General features: G+C 52.0%; 1 protein-coding gene across 2 annotated transcripts in view; it reads left to right on the top strand.

Annotated features, from left to right (window-relative positions):
- Positions 1–24248, top strand: part of FARP2 (FERM, ARH/RhoGEF and pleckstrin domain protein 2) — a 1631776-nt gene that overhangs the window by 1056776 nt on the left and 550752 nt on the right. For both annotated transcript variants that reach the window (XR_015300958.1, XM_086944011.1), the window contains exons 14-15: positions 15600–15772; positions 22437–22526. Coding sequence is in view for 1 of the 2 variants with exons in the window: in XM_086944011.1 (XP_086800137.1) it covers positions 15600–15772; positions 22437–22526 (263 nt within the window). In the remaining variant the exon portion in view is untranslated. The remainder of the gene's footprint in view (positions 1–15599; positions 15773–22436; positions 22527–24248) is intronic.

The following is a 24248-nucleotide window of genomic DNA, read 5'->3' as shown; positions in this document are numbered from 1 at the left end:
CCATTGGCGTCGGGGGAGTAGCCCGGAAGAACTGTTCTTTTGTACGGAACTGTTTCTCCTGAAACAGATCCCCCCAGGTATGAAGTTGAATGCGGCTGCACATGGAATGAAAGCCACGTTCCGTTAGGAGTGACAATTTAGGATGATACGAGAGGGGGAGCGCCGGTGAGTAAAGCATTGGGGCTGCCAGTAGACGGGTCACTCTACGCCACGCGTCCATGGTGCAGGTAACGGTGGTGGCAGGTGTCTCGATGTCACCAACCAGGCCCAGCAACATGCCATTGAGCGGCAGCGGGTGGACTATCCAATCCTCAGCTGCAACCTGAGGCATAAAGGGAGTGGGGTTGATCCAGTAGTAGGCATGCTGAGCCTGGGCACTGAGGTAATACACCTCCAGGTCTGGTACGTCGAACCCGCCCCTGCTATAAGGTTGCGTCAACACTTTCCAGCTGAGGCGTGGTTGTTTACCGCCCCAGAAGAGGCGAAGCAGTTCAGACCGGAGTCTTTTAAAGAAATAGGTTCCTGGGTAATACGGTATGTTTTGAAAGAGGTAAAGGAAACGTGGAAGGACGACCATTTTTATCAGGGACGCTCTACCCGCCATCGACAGCGGGAGGGCTAACCAGCGTGTTACATTATCAGCCAGTTTGGATATGGCCACCCCATAGTTCAGTCGGACCGTGTCTTCCTTAGTAAGGGACACTACTATCCCCAAGTATTTCAAGTCCGTATTGCACCACTCCAACGGGTAATCAAGCGGGAACTGGGTCACCGCAGGTGTAAGGGGGAAGAACTGCGACTTAGTCCAATTGATGTGTACTCCGGAGATGCCTCCAAACAAGACAAATTCTCTCAGGAGTGGGTTGAGGTGGTCTCGTGGGTGACGCACGTACAGAGTAACGTCGTCCGCATAGAGGGATATGCCGATCTGTCTCTGATTACAATTAAAGGCGCTGGCCTTATGCAGCTGCCGGATCCTACAAGCCAGGGGTTCAATTGCCAGGGCAAAAAGCAGCGGTGACAAGGGGCAACCCTGTCGAGTCCCTCTCGTGATCGGCATCTGCGCCGATAGCACACCATTGACAATGACCCTAGCAACTGGAGAGGTATAAAGCAACGTCACCCAGGCGATGAATATCCGGGGGAAGCCCATCCTTCCCAATATGGCCAGTAGATAGCCCCATTCAACCGAGTCGAACGCCTTGGTGGCGTCCAGGAACACAGCGGCGACCGGCAGATCTGGCGAGATGGTAGGTATGAGGGAGAACAGGGTGCGGAGGTTATGGGACGTAGCCCTCCCCGGGACAAATCCAGATTGATCAGGCAGCACAAGGGCAGTCATAAGTAGGGATAGTCTGGTCGCGAGCACCTTTGCTAAAATCTTAGCATCGCAGTTGAGCAGCGATAAGGGCCTATAGGCGTCGGTATCCTTCGGATCTTTCCCAGGCTTGAGCAGTGAAGTGATCGCCACCTCCCTCATAGAGCCCGGCAGTACCCCCTCTTCCAATGATTCTTCAAAAACCTCTTTCAGTACTGGTGCCATTATGTCAATGTAGCATTTATAAAATTCAGCCGGTAGGCCGTCCAGTCCAGCTGCTTTGCCATTGCTGAGTGACATGATCGCGTCGCGGATTTCATCAATCTCAAAGGGACATCCCAGAAAAGCCCTATCGCTATCGCTCAGCCAACACAGTGCAATGTCATCTAGGAAACCACCGAGTTCCACCTCCCCATTTTGCTGTGTGGTATACAGCCGCTTATAGTGCTGCAGGAAGGTGTCCTGTATCCCCTTAGTGTCCCGGTAGGTCTTGCCGGTACCATCAGTGATTTCCAATACGTGCGTAGCAAACCGTTGATGTCTTGTGAGTGCTGCCAGGACTTTTCCCGGCCTATCCCCCTCGCAATACCGCCTAGCCGTCCAGTATCTGCCGCGGAATTTGGCTTCCCGGGTTGCTTCCTCCTCAAATGTTGATAATTTGGCTCTGAATGCCATCACTAGGTCAGGGCTGGGATTACTAACCATCTCCCCTTCCAGCGCCTTAAGTTCCGTTTCAAGTCTCGTTAGCGTGCGCACAATTTCCCTCAACACACCGCAGCTCTTAGATATTGTGATTCCTCGCACAGTAACCTTGAACGCTTCCCATATCGTCTCGACCTTATCAACAGACCCCTTATTCCTAGGGAAGAAGGCCTCAATTTCCTCCCCGAGCTCCTGTTTAAAGACCGGATCAAGGAGAGCCGAGGGGAAGAGCCGCCACGGTGGACGTACTCTTGCATAGCCAGGGAAGTCCAGGACAACCAACACGGGACAGTGGTCCGAGTATGTACGAGGTAGATGCCGCACCTTGACGACGCCGCCAGCTAGGCCCCGCGAGATGAAGCAGTAATCGATCCTGGCCCATGAGCGCGCGTGAGTGGTGAAGTGGGTGCCCTCCCGAGCCGTTGGGTGTGAGCGTCTCCAGCTATCTAATAATCCCGCTTCCGCCAGTATGCCCCGTAATGCATCTCTAGCTTTCGTGTTGTACTGCCCGCTACCATCCGATCTGTCCACCCCCGGATGCATGGAGAGATTGAAGTCCCCTCCCCATATTATGTGTGTGGCCTCGACTTCGAGTGCATGTCCCCAGAGTGACAGGAAGAACCCAGGAGTGTCAATGTTGGGTGCGTAGCAGTTTATGAGCATGACCACATCCATACCCAGCCTCCCCCAAAGGATCACGTACCTCCCCTCCGTATCTGTCCGAACCCCCAGTTTCTGGAACGCCAGTTTTCTATGAATCAAAATGGCCGTGCCCCTGGAATAGGTGGAATAGGATGAAAACTCCCTCACAGTCGCCCATCTATTTGCAAACTGAGGGATGCGTCGCGGATTAAGGTGAGTTTCCTGGAGCATGGCTATCTGCACCTGATGCCTGTCTAAATATCCCAGTACATTTCTGCATTTCCGCGGGTCATTAAGGCCTCTAACATTCCAGGACAATACAGACATATTTTCCAATGCAGGATCACCCGTGCTGACCATCACACCCCTGTAACCAATAAACGCAGAGTGCCTCGGCACCCCGCGAGGCCGTTACATGTACCAATAATCTCGTTGTAAAGTACTGTCGGTTCATTCGAGCAAGCAAACTGACACCACACGCAAGTCCAATCCTAGCACGCATGCCATGACCGCCATCCGCACAATCATTCTCTCCCTGAACAACTCCTATCCCAACAAGTGAACAGTCTTCGTCTCTCCAAACATAGCAACATAAACCCCTGTCCCCAAGTCCTCCCCCAACCCACTGAAGCAACCCAAACTTGCCAGTACTACGACCCCTCCCCCCGCCCCAAACCCCATACTCAATAACCATAGGAAAACCATGTGGGGAATCCCCTCCTGGGGGCATCAGAGGTACACGCCCACGCACCCCAACACTTCCCTCCCATCCCGCATATTCCATATGGGGAAGACAGAGAAGAAGGGGTGGTGCCTGGCATGCGATAGTCCTGCAAGTATAAACCTTGATGAATCACAACAATGCCTGGCCCGCAGCCCTCCAATTATAGAAGACAACCATAAGTCCATAGGCGCCCCCACAATGTCGGCCGCCATCCAGATAGTCACCTGTAGCGCCAGCAGCGCGTGTGTGGCGAGCATTAATCTATCGGTGGAGTAGTGCGCACCAGCATGAGCAATAGTTCGCCAATGGGCCGTGGTGCAGGAGGGCCAATACGCATGTCTCACTGTGGGGGGGATCACCCCCCCAGAGCTTCCCAGGCACAGAGTCCAAGGAAATCACCAGTAGTGCCCAGGTCCTGCACCAGCTATGTGGCAGGGTGCGAGAGGCTAAATCAACATGAAGTCACCTTTATCATTCATCCTGTTCGACAGGAGCACCTCCCGCTGCGTCTTCCTCCTCATTTCGCCTTTCTCTTTTATCCGTGCGGAGTCTCTTAACATAATCCTCGGCGTGCTGCGGGTTCGTGAAGAAGTGCTGTTTGCCCTGATGGGTCACCCGGAGCCGTGCCGGGTACAAAAGTGCGTAGTCGACCTGCAAATCCCTCAGCTTCTTTTTCACATCCAGGAATTTCCTCCTTTGGTCTTGCACCATGGGCGTGAAGTCTGGGTATAGTGAGAACTGTACACCATCACAGGACAAATTCCGGTGCGTGCGAGCAGCACGTAGTGCCACGTCCCTATCTCGGTAGTTAAGTAACCGGGCAATGATAGGCCGCGGTGCAGCCCCCGGCTTGGGGGTCGGGCCCAAAGAACGGTGCGCCCGCTCCACAATGAATTGGTTCGAGAAGGCCTCCCTGCCCACCGCCGTGAGCAAAATACGTTCAACGTAGTCCTCCATGCGTCCAGTGTTGGTGGACTCCGGAACCCCCGTGACGCGGATGTTATTGCGTCTACTTCTCGCCTCCAATTCCTCATTCTTCGCTGCTATCACTCTGAGGACATTATCCATGCGGTTGAGGCGCGTTTCATGTGTCGCGGTAGTGTCCTCCGTAGTGGAAATGCGTCGCTCTGCCTCCGACAGCCGCTCTTCGTGGACCTCCACTTTTTGGACGATGCCATCCATCCTGGAGGACAGTCGATCCACCTTATCCACGACAGTAGCGAAGCCCTGTCGCATCTCCTCAATGATCAGGCGCAACTCAGGTGCCATGGGGACAGGAGGTGTCTCGGCGCCCGACGATCCAGAGGAGCCTCCGGCGCCCCGCGTCGGTTTCTTTGCAGTGGCGGGTTCAAAAGACAGTTTGGGTTGCCTGGCGTCGTTTTTGCCCATGGCGACCCAGTTGCCGTCGCCCAGTTGTTCCAGTGAGCAGCGAGCCCCCCCGCTGCAAAAGTAGATCACTCGTTCCGGCCGTCCTCAATTTGGCTGTCAGGAGCCAGGAGCAACAGTGGCCGATAGGCCTCTCGTAGACCCACTCACTCCAGGCCTGTGAGCAGGGTCGGTCAGGAGCATGCACTCTGGCAGGCGGTTCCTCAACTCTTTGGGCGCAGCACAGCAGGCCTCGACGGCGGGGGCACCCCGGTTAATGATGGGCAGAGGAGCGAGGTGCGCGTGGATATGCCCACTCCGTGGATGTAGTCAGGGGCACCACCAAGCTTGTACTGCGCTCGCAGTCGTCCCCTCAGGCTATCCCACGTTTGCGCCGCAGCGGCACCGGCGCGTCCCGAGGGGGGGTCCGCCAAGCGCCCAGTAGTGCCGATAGGGATGTCCGTAGGATCCCTCGTTGGGATCAGGTGAGCCCTCACGCTGCAGTCCGCCTCTGTAGTAAGGGTGCCGGCGCGGGGAGCAGCCTCCCCCCTCCGTGCAGTGACCCTAGGGGGGGGCGTGACTCACCTCCGCTTGGCTCCGGTGATCGGTCCGCAGGTCGTCCGCCACTCCCGCCGTAGTACGCGACTTCGAGGCCTAGCCGCCTCGTGGGAAGCCGCGGCCGCAAGTGGCACAACTCCCGGTTCCGGCCAGCAGCCCTCCGCAGCAGTACACCCCGGTGCCCGTTCACAGCGCCATAACTCGAGCTCCAGACCTCGGATCCTCTCCGGAGTTGGACAGGCAGTGTAGCTCGGGTGTTGCAGGACTCGGTGCGATTTTCAGGCGTTTACCTGCAGGGGAAGCGGATCATTGAAGGATGATTCTGGCCAGGCAGCCAGAGCCTCACAAAAGTGCGGCCATTAGCTTGTGCGCCCTCTAGCGCCCCACGACTGGGCGAATGTTGCAAGGACTGGCCCGAATTGCCACCACCTAAGCGGACGATGACTTCAGACATGCCCCTCAGCCGATTCTTATCGTAGAACAAACCTATGTCTGGCAAAATAAAGTCCCCTCTCTGTGCCTCTTACTGAGGACTCAGGGAGATTTTCCATAGAGATCATGTCATTTAAAACTGGAGAAGCTTCCACCAGACTATGGTAAGAATTCATAGAATCTTTCTGAGTGAGACTTAGATCCTGCCCCTGATTGTCATGTGGGTTGCTCACAGAGTTTGATGCAATATAAGTGTTTGGTACAGAACCCAATGGAGCAACATCCAACTCTGTAGGGCCCAACTTTAGGTCACTGCTTTGAGAAGTTGGCCTGGTATATGCTGTCCACTAGTTATAGTGGGCACTTTGCACCAGTCCAACCAACCCTTATTGATGATAGATTAAAGACAACCTTTATTGAAAACTATCCTAGTGGTAGCTATGGAGAGCAGCCTTCAGGCTAAGCCTTGAAGGAGTGTAAAGCAGCTAGGTTTACCAGAAAATAACCTCTTGAATGACCAAATGAAAGGAGAACCACACAAGGTATATATAAAATATATGTATTTATTAATAAACACTCTCTACTAACCTCTTTATGAGATTAGAGAACAAGATACACAATATAAACACATTAGAACATAAGTAAATAGCACAATATGCAATGGGCCCCAGGGGGAGACCAAACCCTATATTAAGAAAGTGGTATAAGAACCGGGACCTGACTAGACACAGTGCCTAGAGCACGTAGAATCGCTGGGACCCCAAGGTAGTGACACAGGGACCCACAGGGGACGCGTGCAGTGTGAGAACACAGCCTCGAGCTCCGTACAATCATATGGGAAAGTCTGGTTAGAATTTTAAAGATTAGGGACACTTCGGAGAGGACTTGGAGCAAACCCTTTTAGACTTATAGGTTCTAAGGCCAGCACCCATGTGAGCACCGGAGTACTTGTGTTACCTCACCCAGGGAAGGTTGTTGGTTGTTTCAAGTGCGATGAGGTGAAGCTTGACTCCGCTGCCACGGGGATGAGGAGACGTCAACGATGACCAGAGTCCACAGGCGCGCTGTCCCACGAAGGATGTCGAGTGCTGGGGGGGTTGGTGTCCGGATTGGAGCGCAATAAGCCTTGGCAACAGCAACCCACGCGGACAGAGTAAAAAGGCTACGGTGTGGACCAGCAAGGTCCTGGTGACTCATCAAGCGATGAATAGTCAGGATACGTCTGGAGCAACCAGGTAAGCTCATCCAAAGTTACTGTACCCTTCTCAGGGACCCACAAGTCGAAGGACAAGGGACTGCATAGGGACCTCGAGAGGAATCACTAAATACCAGCCCACGGGTCACTCGTGGAGTGTAAGCTAGTAATACTCAGTGGAATCACTCTCGGGTTCTGAACTACAAGAAGCCCAAATGACAGCTTCAGGGATCGCCAAGAAACATATGCTGCTGCAAATCGTCATGGTGTCCAGGGGTTCGGGTCGCACGGTCTCCACGAGGGTTTTGGATCTCAGGTTTGCTGAGAGCACGGATCGGCCTCGGGGAAGCTTGGAAGCCACCTCCTGTGTTGCAAAGCCTTCGGAGTCCTTCAGGAGCTGCGTAGTTGCAAACTAGACCGGGTGCATAGGTGCCAAATTGTGTTGGGATCCGTCGCTGTTTTCAATGGTGAGTTGCTGCAAAGTGCTGCTGCCGTGGAAAGGAAAAGTGTCTGGTGTGATCCAAGCCTGGATCGGAGCTGTGAAGAACCTGAAAGCAGAGGGGACAGAGTCTGGGTCACTTCAGGGTGACCAGGGGCAAGGTAGAGCAATGCCCACCAATGTTGGTTGTTTCAAGTGCGATGAGGTGAAGCTTGACTCCGCTGCCACGGGGATGAGGAGACGTCAACGATGACCAGAGTCCACAGGCGCGCTGTCCCACGAAGGATGTCGAGTGCTGGGGGGGTTGGTGTCCGGATTGGAGCGCAATAAGCCTTGGCAACAGCAACCCACGCGGACAGAGTAAAAAGGCTACGGTGTGGACCAGCAAGGTCCTGGTGACTCATCAAGCGATGAATAGTCAGGATACGTCTGGAGCAACCAGGTAAGCTCATCCAAAGTTACTGTACCCTTCTCAGGGACCCACAAGTCGAAGGACAAGGGACTGCATAGGGACCTCGAGAGGAATCACTAAATACCAGCCCACGGGTCACTCGTGGAGTGTAAGCTAGTAATACTCAGTGGAATCACTCTCGGGTTCTGAACTACAAGAAGCCCAAATGACAGCTTCAGGGATCGCCAAGAAACATATGCTGCTGCAAATCGTCATGGTGTCCAGGGGTTCGGGTCGCACGGTCTCCACGAGGGTTTTGGATCTCAGGTTTGCTGAGAGCACGGATCGGCCTCGGGGAAGCTTGGAAGCCACCTCCTGTGTTGCAAAGCCTTCGGAGTCCTTCAGGAGCTGCGTAGTTGCAAACTAGACAGATGCGTCTTTGGTGCCTGCCTTGCAGTGGAGTAACTCCTTCACTCCAAGGGAGATTCTTCAGTCATCCAACGAAGTGTAGATAGTTGAAGTTCTGGGATTCTGTAGCAGAGTTTTGTCCAGTTAAATCTAAAGTCCTGTAGTCAGGGGTTCCTACTTTATACCCAAGGAAGGGGTGGGACAACTCTGGGGACCCACCTATGGAAGGGTCAGGACAGAGAGGTGGTTACACCCATGTCCTTTGTCCAGTTTCGCGCCAGAGCAGGGGCTGGTAGCCCCTATAACCGGTTTGAGCTGGACTATGCACAGGGACACCAAATGTGCCCCCAGTGCAGACATCAAAGCACTCTTGGAGTGCACCCACCCAGCCCCAATACACTAAAGCCTGTCTGGGAGGTGGTCACAACTCCCTGTGACAGGAAACCTATTGTCCAGTTTCCCCTACCGGAGTTTCATCCAGCTGCAGGAGGGCAGATGCATGCCTGTGGCTGGCAGCATCCATTTTGTGATGCCAGAGTTCTGTTAAGCTGGTACTGGGTGTACCTGTGTAGTCATATTTCTCCCTCGAGGAGGGTGGAATCATACCTCCCACGCCAGGACTGGCGGGGAGGTATGATTCCCAGGTGTTTGGCACAAAACACAACATGTTTCCTTGCAGCCATCTCAAAGATAGTATTTACAGTGAGGTTATAATGCACTTAAGAGTATATGGTATGGCTGCATCACACAACAACCCCGGAGGATGGATTCCAAAGGCTGCAGAGGGGCCCTGCTCATAAATGGGCACCCTCTCACACAAAACCGAGCAGCCCACCTTCAGGATTGATAAGGCCTGCCATAGGGGTGACTTATAGGGTTATATTGTTGCAGGGATTTATGCTCAGATACAGAACTGTGCACAGAGACCTAGGCCCTCAGTGAATTAGGGTGTGCAAAAACTCAGCTCAGTACTCAAAATCCCCTACCAGACTAGCAATCAATGTCTCATTAGCTCTTAGTCCTATAGCCAAGGAAACAGGTTTGATATATACCTATATTTCACCCTCCCTTGCTAGTAGGTTATTTTATATCTATAGAAGGTCTCATAGGATTACATGGGCGGCCCCATACCTCTGGTATTAGCAGATGTGGATCACATCGAGATCTGCAAAAGCTCTCCGCATATGAATGTTCTCCATGGGTGTGTAATCATGCCTGCACAGTCCATTATTAAACACGCCAGTATCAGAGATGTCCAGAGCTCCATGTGTGTTATGTCTAGAACGTGCGCTGATCATTCCGAACAACAGACACTGTGTTCAAGATAGCCTTGACTGTCGCGGCACTCACTGTACAGACTAAACTCACGAAGCAGTTTAAGAAGTGCATAAAAACAAGTTATTCTAGTGTGAAATAAAATACTCTGCCTTCTCTAAACAATAGCGCCAGTGCATGCTGTGTGCAAAGCAGGAAAGTAAAAGATGGCGTTTAAACTTCTAATAAGCCATGCTAACTTAACACTGTGTGAATATAAAGCTCAGCTCCACCACAATATGTGTAGTGATATAAGGTAGATATAGGGAACCTATATCAAAGTAAGGGGTGCATACACCACCTTATACAGGCTGCTGTAGCAGACCTGTTGTGTCATTTTGAGTGGTCTCTCAGTGGTGGCATAATACATGCTCCAGCCCCTGAGAGGCCTCTGGGGTACCTATGTCCTGGGTATATATGATACTATATACTAGGGACTTATAAGGGTACCCCAGAATCCAATCCGTGGTGTACCTAAAGTACATGCAATCATTTTAGAGAGGAAACAGCTAGGCTGGGCCCTGGATATCAGGGTCCCAGCCAGACTAAAGTAGAAAAACAGTGAAACATCAGCAAAAAAGTGGGGGTAACTATAAGAAGCAGATCCTACTTTCCTACAACGGCTTTTATATTTTGAAGAGCTCAACTGTGGATCAGTCTCCTTGACACCATCGCTAGCTTTTTCTAAGCCAAGAGAACTACATAATGGTCTTAACTTTGATGAAGAGAGAAAACTTTGGCCAGCTAGGACTCTCTGGCATATGGAAACACAGGGAGAAGATGAAAAATCAATGTGCGCATCAAAGACTTGATCCATGTTTCCTAATTTTATTTTTAGCCAAACCATTCGTAAAGATGGAGCTCACCAAATGATCACACAGCACTATTGAGAAACAATGAATGATCTCACCAATTATCACTGAGGTGGTACCAACAGACAGACATCCACAACTTTGATCTCAAGCTCCTGGGTGGTAGTCTGAGAGAAAAAGGCCTTTCAAGCAGAATGAAGGGGGAAGAAAGGGGCAGAGTAGGAGCTCACCCCCTCAACCCTACAACCTGCACCCAGACCTAGCTAGGCCGCCAAGGCCGCTATTGTGAGGCCCGAGCCCGTCCTGAGTTCATCAGAAGCGGTCGCTCCTCACGCTGCTCCAGGCTCTGTTTGGTATCGTAGCGCTATACTCCCAGACCGCTCTTTGTAATTTAAAGCCAGAGCGCTTCCTGCTTATAATGTGTGCCTGCTTGCTGATTGCATTGATATAGTAACACTGATTGCATTGATATCATAGCGCTGTGTTGCTGAGGTGCGCATTCATAGACATTTGGTTGTGCTTTGCTGCCTTTGCCTGAGTTGATAATTTGTACCTGGTTCTGCCGGTGCCACTGGCCATTTCTTAGCCATTTTTCAAAGTTTTGCCCCAATCTCGTCCTGTTAGGCTCTTGGCTTGCTGCCATTTTGTTGTTTGTTGTTGTGCCTCCCTGCCCGGCTCTCCACCCCGCTCCTGCCTCCCAGCTGCTCCTCCCTCGCCCCCGCCCCCTCCACTATCCACATATGACAGATGCTTTTGCGCGCAGCGTTCACACGCAGCGGTCGCGCCCAATGCATGCCGAAGGTGCGCCAAAGGTAAGCCTGTCTAAGCCCCGTCCGCGCCTGGACCGTGCCCAGGGCCAGACCCCCTGGCCCCCGCAAATTCCACTCCACCCGCATAACATACGACACCGCAACCCTCTCAGCCCTTAACCCCGGCCGCCCTCCAAACTGCTACCTAGCCGTCCAAGGACACACCCATGGACCCTTCACCTGCCATTCCTGCAAGTTCGACTGCATCAGGACCCTCACCAAATCCACAAACTCGAAACAGAGCTCCAACACTAACCTCCTAAAGTGCATCCTACTCAACACCCGCTCGGTCCACAGACACGCCATTGAACTCTGGAACCTACTCGACACTACATCGCCGGATGTCGCCTTCCTTACAGAAACCTGGATGAACACCTCATCAGCACCCGACATCGCCATAGCCATTCCGGGCAGCTACAAGATCATCCGAAAGGACCGCACCATCCACACAGGAGGAGGCATCGCCATCGTCCATAAGAACACCATCTGCATCACGACCTGTTCCGACGATAACCTCGCTACCGCCGAACACCTTCACTTCCAGATCCACACCGATCCCAAGACCACACTCAGAGGCACCCTCATCTACAGACCACCAGGACCCCGCACACAATTCAGCGAAGACATCACTGACTTCATCAACCCACACACCCTCCCCTCCGAGGACTACATTCTACTGGGAGACCTCAACTTCCACCTGGAAAAGAAAAACGACAGCAACACCACCACCCTTCTGGACAACCTGGCCAACCTCGGTCTCGAACAACTTGTCAATACCCCCACCCACTATGCCGGACACACGCTCGACCCAATCTTCACCTCCAGCAAGCACATCTCCTTCAATCACACCACAGCTCTCCATTGGACGGACCACAGCTGCGTTCACTTCAACTACAAAAAGACCACGACCCACAACCCCCCACAACTTATTCCCCGAAGAAACTGGAACAAAATTACCACCGACCAGCTCTTCACATTGCTTCACCAAATCTCTCCTGCCAAATCATCGGACCCAAACCATGCAGCCACCAACCTCACACATTGGATCACCCACAGCGCCGACAAACTAGCACCCTTGAAAAACCATCAAATCAAGCAAGGTAGCAAAAAAGCCCCCTGGTTCAACGATGACCTTAAGAAATCCAAGAAGTTCTGTCGTACCCTCGAGAAAGCCTGGAGAAAAAACCCAACCACTGACAACCTGGCCACCTTCAAGAAAGCCACCCGCAAACACCACCAACTGATCCGATCCACCAAGAAATCAGCACTCAAGGATCGTCTTGACAACAACGCCCAAACAGCAAGGAACTATTCAACATCGTCAAAGAATTTACCGACCCCACCGCCGGCACCAACAACATCACTCCCTCCCAAGACCTCTGCGACTCCCTAGCCTCATTCTTCCACAACAAAATCGCCGACATACATAACAGCTTTGAAAACCAGTCCGAAGACCAGTCCACTCCACCCACCTCCGAACCAAAACCGCCCTCTAACAACCTTTGCGCCTGGAACCCAATCACCACTGAAGACACCATCCGCCTGATGAACTCCATCCACTCAGGATCGCCAACCGACTTATGTCCCCACCACATTTTCAACAAAGCAGACTCCATTTTCGCACCCCATCTCCGTGACGTCATCAACTGCTCCTTCAACTCTGCTACCTTCCCGGAAAGCTGGAAACATGCCGAACTCAGCGCCCTTCTGAACAAACCCACAGCAGACCCCACTGAACTTAAGAACTACCGCCCCATCTCGCTCCTCCCATTCCCTGCCAAAGTCATTGAGAAAGCTGTCAACAGTCAGCTTGCCGCCTTCCTTGAATGCAACAAATCCCTCGACCCCTCACAGTCCGGCTTCCGAGCCAAACATAGCACCGAAACCGCCCTCATCGCAGCAACAGACGACATTCGAAGTCTACTGGACAACGGAGAAACAGCTGCACTCATCCTACTTGACCTCTCCGCAGCCTTCGACACAGTCTGTCATAGCACCCTCATACAACGCCTCAGCAACGTCGGAAAACAAGGAAAAGCATTGGACTGGATCATCTCGTTCCTCGCCGGAAGAACCCAGAGAGTCCGCCTCCCCCCTTTTAGATCTGAGGCCACCGAAGTCATCTGCGGCGTTCCACAAGGATCATCACTCAGTCCCACCCTCTTCAACATATACATGAGTCCCCTCGCATCCATCGCACGCCAACACAACCTCAACATCATCTCCTACGCAGACGACACCCAGCTGATCCTCTCCCTCACCAAAGACCCAAACACCGCCAAAACCAACTTACACGAAGGAATGAAAGAAGTAGTGGAGCCGAGTGGATGAAGAACAGCCGTTTAAAACTGAACTCGGACAAAACGGAAGTCCTCATCTTAGGTTCATCCACCTCCGCCTGGGACGACCCATGGTGGCCACCGGCCCTGGGAACCGCACCCATACCTATGGACCACGCACGTAACCTGGGTTTCATCCTGGACTCCTCCCTCTCGATGGCCAGACAAGTCAACGCCGTCTCATCCTCATGCTTCAACATCCTACGCATGCTCTAAAAAATCTTCCGTTGGATCCCCACCGAAACAAGAAAGACGGTCACCCACGCACTGGTCACAAGCCGACTGGATTATGTAAACACCCTTTACGCCGGAACCACAGCCAAACTACAGAAAAAACTCTAACGCATCCAAAACGCCTCAGCCAGACTCATACTGGACATCCCCCGTCAAGCTCACATTTCCGATCACCTGAAAGACCTCCACTGGCTCCCCGTCAACAAGAGAATAACGTTCCGTCTCCTCACCCACGCACACAAAGCCCTCTACGACCTAGGGCCCGAATGCCTCAACATGCGACTGTCCTTCTACACCCCCACCCGCCAACTACGATCGTCCAATCAAGCCCTCGCTGCAATTCCGCGCATCCATAGATCCACCATGGGGGGGAAGATTCTTCTCCTACTTAGCGGCCAAAACCTGGAATTCTCTTCCCACCCACCTCCTCCTTACACAGAACCACCTCTCTTTCAGAAAGCAACTAAAAACTTGGATATTCGATAAGTAAAGTACCCCCCCTCCCTCAAGCGCCTTGAGACCCTCTGGGTGAGTAGTGCGCTATACAAATTTTTGAACTTGAACTTTCCCCTGCAGCAGAGTACAGCCATTCACTCTTCCTCATGCTCCCCTTAGGACAAGTGACACGAAATTACAAGGTACTACACCTTGCCTGCAGAACAGCTGAAGCCTCAAACTTGTAGACTGGATATCAGTTCTACTGTTCAGTCATACATGGTTTGCCTGGGCTCACCAAAGCCCACCAGAGTAAACAATTGGAAGACTCCAGTTTATTTAGAAAATAACAGTTTGTGGTCCCCCACGGTCTGCCCGTCCTCATGCCTCCACAACGTACGAACCTGACTGCCTCACCACTGCAGGCGCAGTTAAAGGCACAAAGCACTGGTGGCAGGGGTGTGTGGCCAGGAGAGCCAACCAAAGCCCCCCAAAAAATGAAACCAACCGTCAGCCAGAGCAGGAAACAGCTGTGAAGAAGCCGGCAGCCGAGGTAGGTGGCCGGGGAAGTGAGAGCAGAAGTAGACCCCCTCCCTCTCAGTGCTCCCTCCAACTCGCAGAAGGGCCACAACCGCAGAGGCACTGCGGAGCGGCAACGCAGCAGCCACCTCTCACGCCCCCCGCTCACTCTTATCAGCTCTCGCAGAGCAGCAGCAACTGTTTTGGCGGTCGCCGTGCTCTGGTTCCGCTGCTCCGGCGGCCTCGCCTCGCGCTGTTCGCTTCTCGCCTCGCGCCGCTCGCTTCTCGCCTCGCGCCTCGCGCCTCTCCTCGCCTCTCGCCTCTCCTCGCCTCGCAAGGATCCTCAACGACAGCGGGTGTCACATGCGTGCGCAATCCTTCTCATCCTAGCTCTAACAAACTCGTTCGAAATGATTGCTGTCGAGTATATGTAGATCTGGGAGGCTGTTATAGTGACAGGTAAACAGAGCTGAGCACAATTTCCATTTAAAAAACCCAGATTATTGTAAAGATGTACTACATGACCCATACCATCATATCAAAGGAAAGCTCTGGAACTTTGTGCATCCCATTGCAAGCTTTAATAGAATCATTGTTCTAGTATACATTGCTCCCATTCTGTGATAAAACTCCAATACGTTTTCTGTTTAATTTACACATAAGTAGGGGAATCCTATTATTCGTTGCTTTTAAAAACTATGAGCGGTACCCATTGGCTCCTAAAAACACCTTATCCATTTCGCAGTAGCAAATAACCATACATTACATGTTTTTCCCTGCCAGACTCCAATGTTACAATCAGAATTTGTTGGTAAAGGGACAGAATTGAAACTTCTGGACTCATGATAGGTTAATTATTGCTCTCTTTTCAAATATCTTAATATAGGCGGTCTACCTGCTCTTTTAATCGTTGTTTCAACAATTGCTTTCCTAGTGACATCTTTCTTTCTCCTCCTTCTACAGTAGGACTTTTGGTGGATAATCCTCCTCTTTCGCCCTTAATCTTGAAGAGTCCTTCAAGCTTGATGCCGCCAGGTGGGAATCCTGCTGGTCCAGCACTCTCTCCACTCCTCAGCCCTGTCCTGAGTGATGCTGGAAGCATTCGAGTAGATGAAGAGGAGGAGGCAAGGCGGAAGGTAAGGAGAAGCAACATTGGAGGCTGATACTACTTCGTTCATATAAAGTATAGTCATTCAGTGAAAATGTCAAATTGGGCTCAAGCGCAGCCTGTAATATGGATGTGGATGAATCAGAAAGACTGTTTCGGAAGGTTCATGAGAATGCCAACAACTTGTTCTGTAATTACACTCTTTGGTATCCAGATATATATGGATGTTGCCTGTTGGTTAAAGTATTGGAAGGTATTCTAACACACTGCAGAAGTCCCCACTGTAAAAGTCACATTTGCTTTTAGGCACCACCACAGTTACGGATTACGGCATTAATTTGAAAAAATAAGATTTGAACAATAAATGTAAGTATTAGGTTCATCTTTAGCATTTTAGTCGTTTTTCAGAATGTATATATATCCCATGATTACTCAAAGCCATTTGGGACCATATGTTATTCGATGGTAGCAAAACTATCATTAATTTACAGTATATGAATGGATGGTGGACAAAAAAAGAATAGGAATGGCACTTTATAAAAAAGTCTTAAGTACATTACTATAGTAATGTCCTACCTCCTAACTAAATAGGGACACGATAATACCAGAGAACTGCCAGTCCATTCTGTTTTTAGACCTATAGATCACATAAACTGACTTTACCCCATCTATATTTTTTCATACCTCATAGGGAAAGTGATTAATTCTTCTTTTGCAAGAGGTGTACACTTTCCTGTCTGCCCAGTCCTTTGAACAAAGAAACTGGAAGCAATGTGGAACGAATTAACTTATTTTGAATCTCTCCAATTCTGGTGAGGATTATACGGAGTTCTACCAGGAAAGGGCTTCATTTTACGTCCTCTTTTCTTTGATAAATTAAATTTGCATTTGAAGATATGTGGTTGGGTCCCTTCTCCGTCTGCTAGCCATCTGTGATCAAAATGTCTTTCACTGATCACCTACAGTAATTAAAAACATGTTTATTGGTTTTCTAAACCAATAACATATTACGCTTATGCAAGTGTAGGCATCCACAAATGTATTAAAATGTGAGGTCGACTAATTTCAAAAAAGGCACCAGGAAGTTCAGTCACTGCTATTAATTTCAGTAACTCCTCCCCCACCCTCTAACTGTAACCGGTGGGCGATACACCAGTCCAAGTACACGGAGATCTACGAAGTTAAGTACATATATCTCACATAACCGTACATGTTCTCATCACTCCAATCTCTTCCGAAAAATATACTGCATCAGAGTATCCCATCCGTCTTTGAAAGTGCCTTATCCCAGTCCTGTTTGTTTTCATCAGGACGTGTACCTCTCTAGCAGTCCGTTCCCCGGGCTGCATAGCCTCTGTACATACTCTGGGCCCAGCTATTACCTACACATATTAAGATTTTTTTTTTAATGACCTTCTAACCTAGAATGTAGTTTGAAACGTACCATATCTCGGTCTCGATCACCTCACCAGCTATCACAATGATTCTGGAGGTGCACAAGGCAGCGTTCGTGCTTCCCTAGTTTCTTCTGATTGTTTGGGCTGTTATTCCTACGAATAAGAAATGCTTCCATTTCTAACGATAATGGCATTACTCCTAGTCCTACTCCCTCGCCTTCCTTCAGTACAATTGAGGCCCCGCCTCCCACCCAGACCCACCCCCAGCATAAAAACTCTGCCCGCCCCCACCTCCACCTGTACATAAACAAGCCGAGCTAGCACTCAGTTGAACCGCACCGGGAGGGAGGGAGGGTCCTTGAAGGAAGGCGAGGGAGTAGGACTAGGAGTAATGCCATTATCGTTAGAAATGGAAGCATTACCTCCCGTCCCTCCCTCGCCTTCCTTCAGTACAATTGAGGACATAGCAAGCAGAAGAAAACAGGGACGGACAACTGAGTGACAAAGAACACAAAACAGTGCCCAAAACACAGCAGAACAACATCCCTGGCCTCGCAAAGAGGACAAGACCCTGAGGCCCGAACCCCCAAAGGAGGAACCACCCCCACAAGAGGAAGAGCCTCCAAGAACGCGGACCGAAACCCACAACCAGTCTCGGACCACAGCGAATAGACAAAGAGACCCCCACCCGGAAGGACTCCACAACCAGCAGGCCCCACAGCAAAAGATGCCGGACAGCCAAACCGAGCAAACGAGACTCCACAGCCAAGAAAGGAGCAGGACAGAACACAGGCAAAAGCAACCTGTGACAGAGCCAAAACGCCGAGCCACCGGAAGGGACAAAGAATGGAACCGGACCCAAAAGCAACAGAGTCGAACAGCCCAGACAGAAAGGAAACATCCAAAAACAGGGCCCAGAACATTCCCAAGCGCCCCGCAGGGGCGATGGCAACCAAAAAACAAGGCCCAAAGGCAAAAGCCGCAACCCAAGACCCCCAAGGGGCCCAAAGGGAGGACCGGACAGGACATCCAACACCAGCAGCAAAGACCCCGAAGGGAAGGACCCGACAGGCCAGGGAACAAACACCCAGACCCGGAAAAAAAGAACCAGGCAACACGCAAGGAAGCCAGGAGCACCAAGAAGCTGGAAAGCAACACACTGCACTCGCAGAGGGGCCACCGACAACCCCAGCAGGACCCCAGCCGGAGGGAACCTCCACACCAAAAGGAGGCCAGCACCACAGGAACAACACCCAGAGCAGAACAGCAGGACCAAAAAAGGCCAGCAAACACCAAGCAGAGGACAGCCAAGAGGAGGACCGAGGGAAAACCTGCAAGCCACCGCCAACGAAACAGGAACCCCCAACACAGCCAAGACCAGCTGCACAACAGCCAGGCAGCAGGGCAAACCCCGCACAGAACCCAGGGGAAGGACACGAAACTCCAAAGGGCACGAAGCCACCAGAAGGAACCTCCACCGAGCGTCACACAACCCGGACAGGAGAGGAAAACAAGGAGCCCAAGGCCAACGGGGGGCAACCAACAACCCCCGAGCACAGACCCACAGCGCCCGCACCAGAAAGGCCAGAGTAACGTAAAAGGCAGGGCAGGGAAAGGCACACCGAAGAGCCAGAGGCCCAGGAGAGGCCCAGACGCCCCCCCAAGACCCGGGACCCCAGCCCAGAGACCCTAACCGGGCCACCCAGGCCGACCCCGGCGCCACAAACAGGACCACCACAGGGAGGCCCCAAAGACCCACCAACAGTCCAGACACAGGGAAGGAAGGACCCAGCATAACAGAACTGCCAGCACATAGGACACCCACAGAGGCAGAGAGCCGACAGCCCCAGCACCCAGACCAGAGTCCCCAGAAACAGGACGCAGGCAACCAAGGAACAAGGACCAGAACCTGGACCCACCCAGGACGCGGCAAAGGACAACGCCACCGGAGCGTCAGACGGAGCCAACACGCACAGACCCGCAGAGAGCCCCGAAAGGGCACCAGGGCAAGGCCAAAAGGCCGCAACAGCAACCAGCAAGCGGACCCCCGGGAGAGCAGCAGGAACCAGAACAGGAACCCGAACCCAGCCAAGCCCGAACAGGCCGGCAACCGAAGCCACCACAAGTGGAGCCAGAGGAGCCAGCGAACACCGAGCCAGAAGGCAACAGCGGTCGAGCCACCAGGAGAGCCCCCCCCGTGGACCGACTGACAAGGGAAGCAGGGACAACAGACCCCGAAGACCAACCCAACAGGAGCCAGAGGGACAGGCCGAGAAGAAGAAAACAAGCCCAGGGAACACCGCAGAAGCCAGGCAACCCGGCACAAGCAGCCGCAGGACAAGCCGGAGGAGCCCCTGGGGCCACAAGGCCCGAACCCAAGAAGGAAGAGAGGCCAGGCAACCGCCGGACAAGGGAACGGGGCCGAGCACAGACTGAACGAGAGCCACCCAATAGCGCCCGGACATGCGGGAAGACCCAGGGCGAAGGCCCGAGGCTGAAGAGGAAGGAAGCAGAAACGGGCATACTTCGCAGGAAATGCAGAAAAGAAGCAGTGACCGGGAAGTGGAGAGAAGCGACCCCAAAATACAGGGCATGCCAAAAACCACCAGGTAGGGCCCGCGGAAAGGCAGCCCGAAGGGCCAACACACGGAAGGGCACCAGCCAAATCCAGGAGCAGACCCCCAGGAGAACCAGGACAGGCACAAAGCCGCCGGACACCCCAGCCCCAGCACCAGAAAGGAGCGGGCCCAAGACCCAAGCCCCACCGACAGGAACCCAGCAGACGGAACACATGGCAAGCAAACAGGACACCCAGTCCAGCAGAGCCACCCAGCAGGAACCGTAGACAGGCACCGGAGACAGCCAAACCCTCTCCAAACCGGAGGAACCCGCACCAAGCCGACCCAGCACCCAAGAACATACAGCAGTGACAGGAACCTAACAGGGCAAGGCACTCTGACCAAGAGGCAGTCAGCCAGGGCAAAAGAAACGGTCAAAACCGCGCCCACCCGAAAGACAGAGGAGAAACCCACAGCAGGGACCACGGAGAGGCCCCAGTGCAAGGCACGTGAGAAAGGCAGGACGCCCCAACTAAGGCAAGGCAAGCAGAGGGTCCAAGGTGGCGACATGCAGCCACCACGAACCGCCACCGCAAACTCCACGAAACCCAGCACCAAGGAGGGCACAGAAGAAGCAGAGAACAGGCCAGCCAGTGCCACGGCAGCAGCCAAGCAGAACAACAGGCCCACCAAGCAGCGCGGCCAGGACAGCGGTCAACTGCACAACTGGAGGAAAGGGGCGACCCCCACCAAGAAGCACAGCCACAGGAGGAAGACAGGGACGCGCAGCCCAGAAGCAAACGCCCCAGCGCAAACCGAGCGCGCAGAGAAACCTGAAACCAATCAGGACCAACACAGTGCAGAAGGAAGAAGGAGGGCTGGGAAGAGACCGCCAACGGCAGGCCGCACAGGAAACCGCCAATCAACTGGTAGCAGGGCAGCGCCACAGCGGACAAAGCCACACGCACCACGCACATACAACAAGTATGAGCAACGCACGCTACACACAGCACCAACCCCCACCCCGGCACAAAGGGGCAAGCCCAACCAGGAGGGTCGGGGACACCATGGAAAGAAACCCACAGGCCCCGCCCAGCAGGAAACAGGAAAACCCTGCCGACCAGCACAGGTGTCCAGCGACCCACGGCCCGAACGCGCACCACCCTGGAGCCACACACAGAGCAGAGGCGGGAGAAGGATCCACACCCAAGGACCCAGACGGGAACCAGTCGCACATAGGACCAGCCGGATGAGGAAGGGATCAACCAAACCCCAGAACACAGGACAGTGCAGCCACAATCAAGCCCAGCACCATCATGAGACAAGAAAGGCAGAACACCCCCCACGGAGCTTCAGCGCGACAAGGGCACCCCAGGGGGACCGGAGACCCAGCAGCAGAGGAAGAGGACACCAGTACGCCCCCAACCAAACCCCAGGCGCCCCCGACAGGAGCAGACCCAGTAGCAGACAACCACCAAGGCCACCACCAAAGGGAACATGGAGCAGCAGGACAAGAACCGAAGCCAACCAGCGAAAACCAGTGCCACCAAAGGTCTTAACTGAGGCACAGCACCAATGGCCTGAATACATCATCCACAGGGCAAGAAAAACGCACAAGCAGGCCGTAGAATCCACATGTCGCAAAATGTACATATACTCCTCAGCACTGCGAAGAACCCGTCAGCGGCACACAAGTCCAGTCGGCACGAAAAGGACACGTGAAGCCGAGGAGCCGTGGATGGAAAAAGGCACAGGATAATACACAGTGCACTTCACTACAGAGGAGCAGAGGGACCACAGCAAGGAGGCAGGGCCATGCACGGCCCCCACCGGGCAGCCGGCAGAGTGGCAGTCCCCGGGGGCAAGAAGCAACGCGCCCTGCCAAGAAACAAAAAAGAAAACGGGCACAAACCCGTCCTACCTGGACTCCTGTAAGACAGCACACCGGGAGGAGGCAGCCACGCAGCCCGACCCGGAAACACAGCCCCAGCCACAGGAGGACCGCCAAAACAACGCAGCGGATTCCCGAGCCACCTCTCCGCCCCCATACCACGAGGGAGACGAGGAGAGGAGGCACAGCCAGGAGAACGCTGCAGAGGACACCGTCGCCGCAGAGAACCAGCACGAAGACTCCCCGGCACCGCCACAGGGAGGAACTGAAAGGGTGAGTCTCACTAGTGAGACAGAAAAAAACAGGTGGAGGTGGGGGCGGGCAGAGTTTTTATGCTGGGGGTGGGTCTGGGTGGGAGGCGGGGCCTCAATTGTACTGAAGGAAGGCGAGGGAGGGACGGGAGGTAATGATCGCAAGGCCCAACGTTCTGCCCTTTTCCCAGATTCGCTCAAAACTTTTGACCTTACTAACTTTATTGTTCCTTTCTTATTTATGGCTTTCTGTTTGTGGTTGTTCTTATCTTACTTCTAGCTGCTTCAGTATTGTTGTGAAGTTCCAGTTATTTCTTATTTATTGGGTTATTGTTGATAATTATTCCAGTAATCTAGTAGTTCTTTACTTAGACCCCGATTTTCTGTGGTTGGATGGGTTATGCCAGTGCCATTGATCTTCACTCTGATTGGAAGTGCCATGACTTTAGCACATCACTTGTTTCTTAATGGATTACAGTTCAAGATTATTTTGTGTTGTTTTGTTTGCAGTTACTGTAAGTTAGGATTTGTATAGCACATTATGTGATAGGTTGTGCTGTCAGCTGTAAAGCCTTTTGTGTTGTGTTTGTTCCAGCGCTACCCAACAGATAAAGCATATTTCATTGCAAAGGAGATTCTGACGACTGAGAGAACATACTTGAAAGACTTGGAAGTCATCACAGTGGTGAGTGAGGCTGCTAGCTGCTGTTATGTACTGCAACGATTGTGCATTAATCGTTTTTTTTCATTTTGCAAATATAAGATCTAGATGCTGTTCCTATCTGTTCTTAAGATGGTACATATTGAAGTGGTCGGAGTCTATTGCTTTCATAGACAACAAATGTCAACAAATATCCCATGTCAAAGTTATGCAATATAAAGTCCATAAGTGCAGTGCATATTTTATTTTAGCACGTCATAGATTACTAGGTATCAATCTCTGAATAACGAAGTTTGAAAAAATCAAAACTCAAAACATATCAATTGCTTCATCAGATCAAGGAGAGATTGGAAAATACAGATTGAAGGAGCAAATGTGCTCATCAAATTGAGAGCCAATTACATTTTAATGTATCAACGCGCTCGTAAGTGAACAAGAAAAAGGATTAGTTAGAGGGGATGGGTGTGATGGGATAAAGGTGGGGACCGGGTAAAGGTGTTGTGACTTTAAAACAATCACAGTGAGATTCAATGTAGCCTTTACAGTCTGGGTTAGATCAGTGGTTCCGTATAAATCTTAAGTACAGGATCTGTACTCATCCGTTGATTGTTCCTATGCTCAGAGAGATGCCATGGGCTAATTGTCTACGTTTCGACCCCTGGTGGTAAGGGTTGTTGGGAACCTCATGGTGGGGTCTTCCTCAGGACACGAAAGGAGCAGGAGCGCTTTAAATGGGGCCAGATCAATGACCGTACAGATAGGACCTTCCTTGGTTCCTATGTGGTTGGAAATGGCTGGGACGTGGTAGCTTTCCAGGTAGTTATTCTGTATACTTCGGAGTCATCGTCTGTCCAACGCTGGTTATGGGGGTGCGTGGCTAGACTCACCGTCTGAGCGAGGCGGCCCTCACGGTGCGGATTAGAAACCACCGGGTCGGTGAGTCTAGCCACGCACCCCCATAACCAGCGTTGGACAGACGATGACTCCGAAGTATACAGAATAACTACCTGGAAAGCTACCACGTCCCAGCCATTTCCAACCACATAGGAACCAAGGAAGGTCCTATCTGTACGGTCATTGATCTGGCCCCACGTAAAGCGCTCCTGCTCCTTTCGTGTCCTGAGGAAGACCCCACATTGAGGTTCCCAGCAACCCTTACCACCAGGGGTGGAAACGTAGACAATTAGCCCATGGCATCTCTCTGAGCATAGGAACAATCAACGGATGAATACAGATCCTGTGCTTAAGATTTATACGGAACCACTGATCTAACCCAGACTGTAAAGGCTACATTGAATCTCACTGTGATTGTTTTAAAGTCACAACACCTTTACCCGGTCCCCACCTTTATCCCATCACACCCATCCCCTCTAACTAATCCTTTTTCTTGTTCACTTACGAGCGCGTTGATATATTAAAATGTAATTGGCTCTCAATTTGATGAGCACATTTGCTCCTTCAATCTGTATTTTCCAATCTCTCCTTGATCTGATGAAGCAATTGATATGTTTTGAGTTTTGATTTTTTCAAACTTCGTTATTCAGAGATTGATACCTAGTAATCTATGACGTGCTAAAATAAAATATGCACTGCACTTATGGACTTTATTTTGCATAACTTTGACATGTGATATTTGTTGACATTTGTTGTCTATGAAAGCAATAGACTCCGACCACTTCTATATGTACCTGATTGACTGACCCAGGTCAGAGAGTTCTTAGAGTTTACCCCATTATAACTCATTAC

This window comes from Lissotriton vulgaris, chromosome 11 (assembly GCF_964263255.1).
Source record: "Lissotriton vulgaris chromosome 11, aLisVul1.2, whole genome shotgun sequence".
In the NCBI taxonomy this organism is placed as follows: domain Eukaryota; kingdom Metazoa; phylum Chordata; class Amphibia; order Caudata; family Salamandridae; genus Lissotriton; species Lissotriton vulgaris.
The sequence above is the reverse complement of the archived record's forward strand: the minus strand, read 5'-3'. Positions and strand labels throughout refer to the sequence as shown.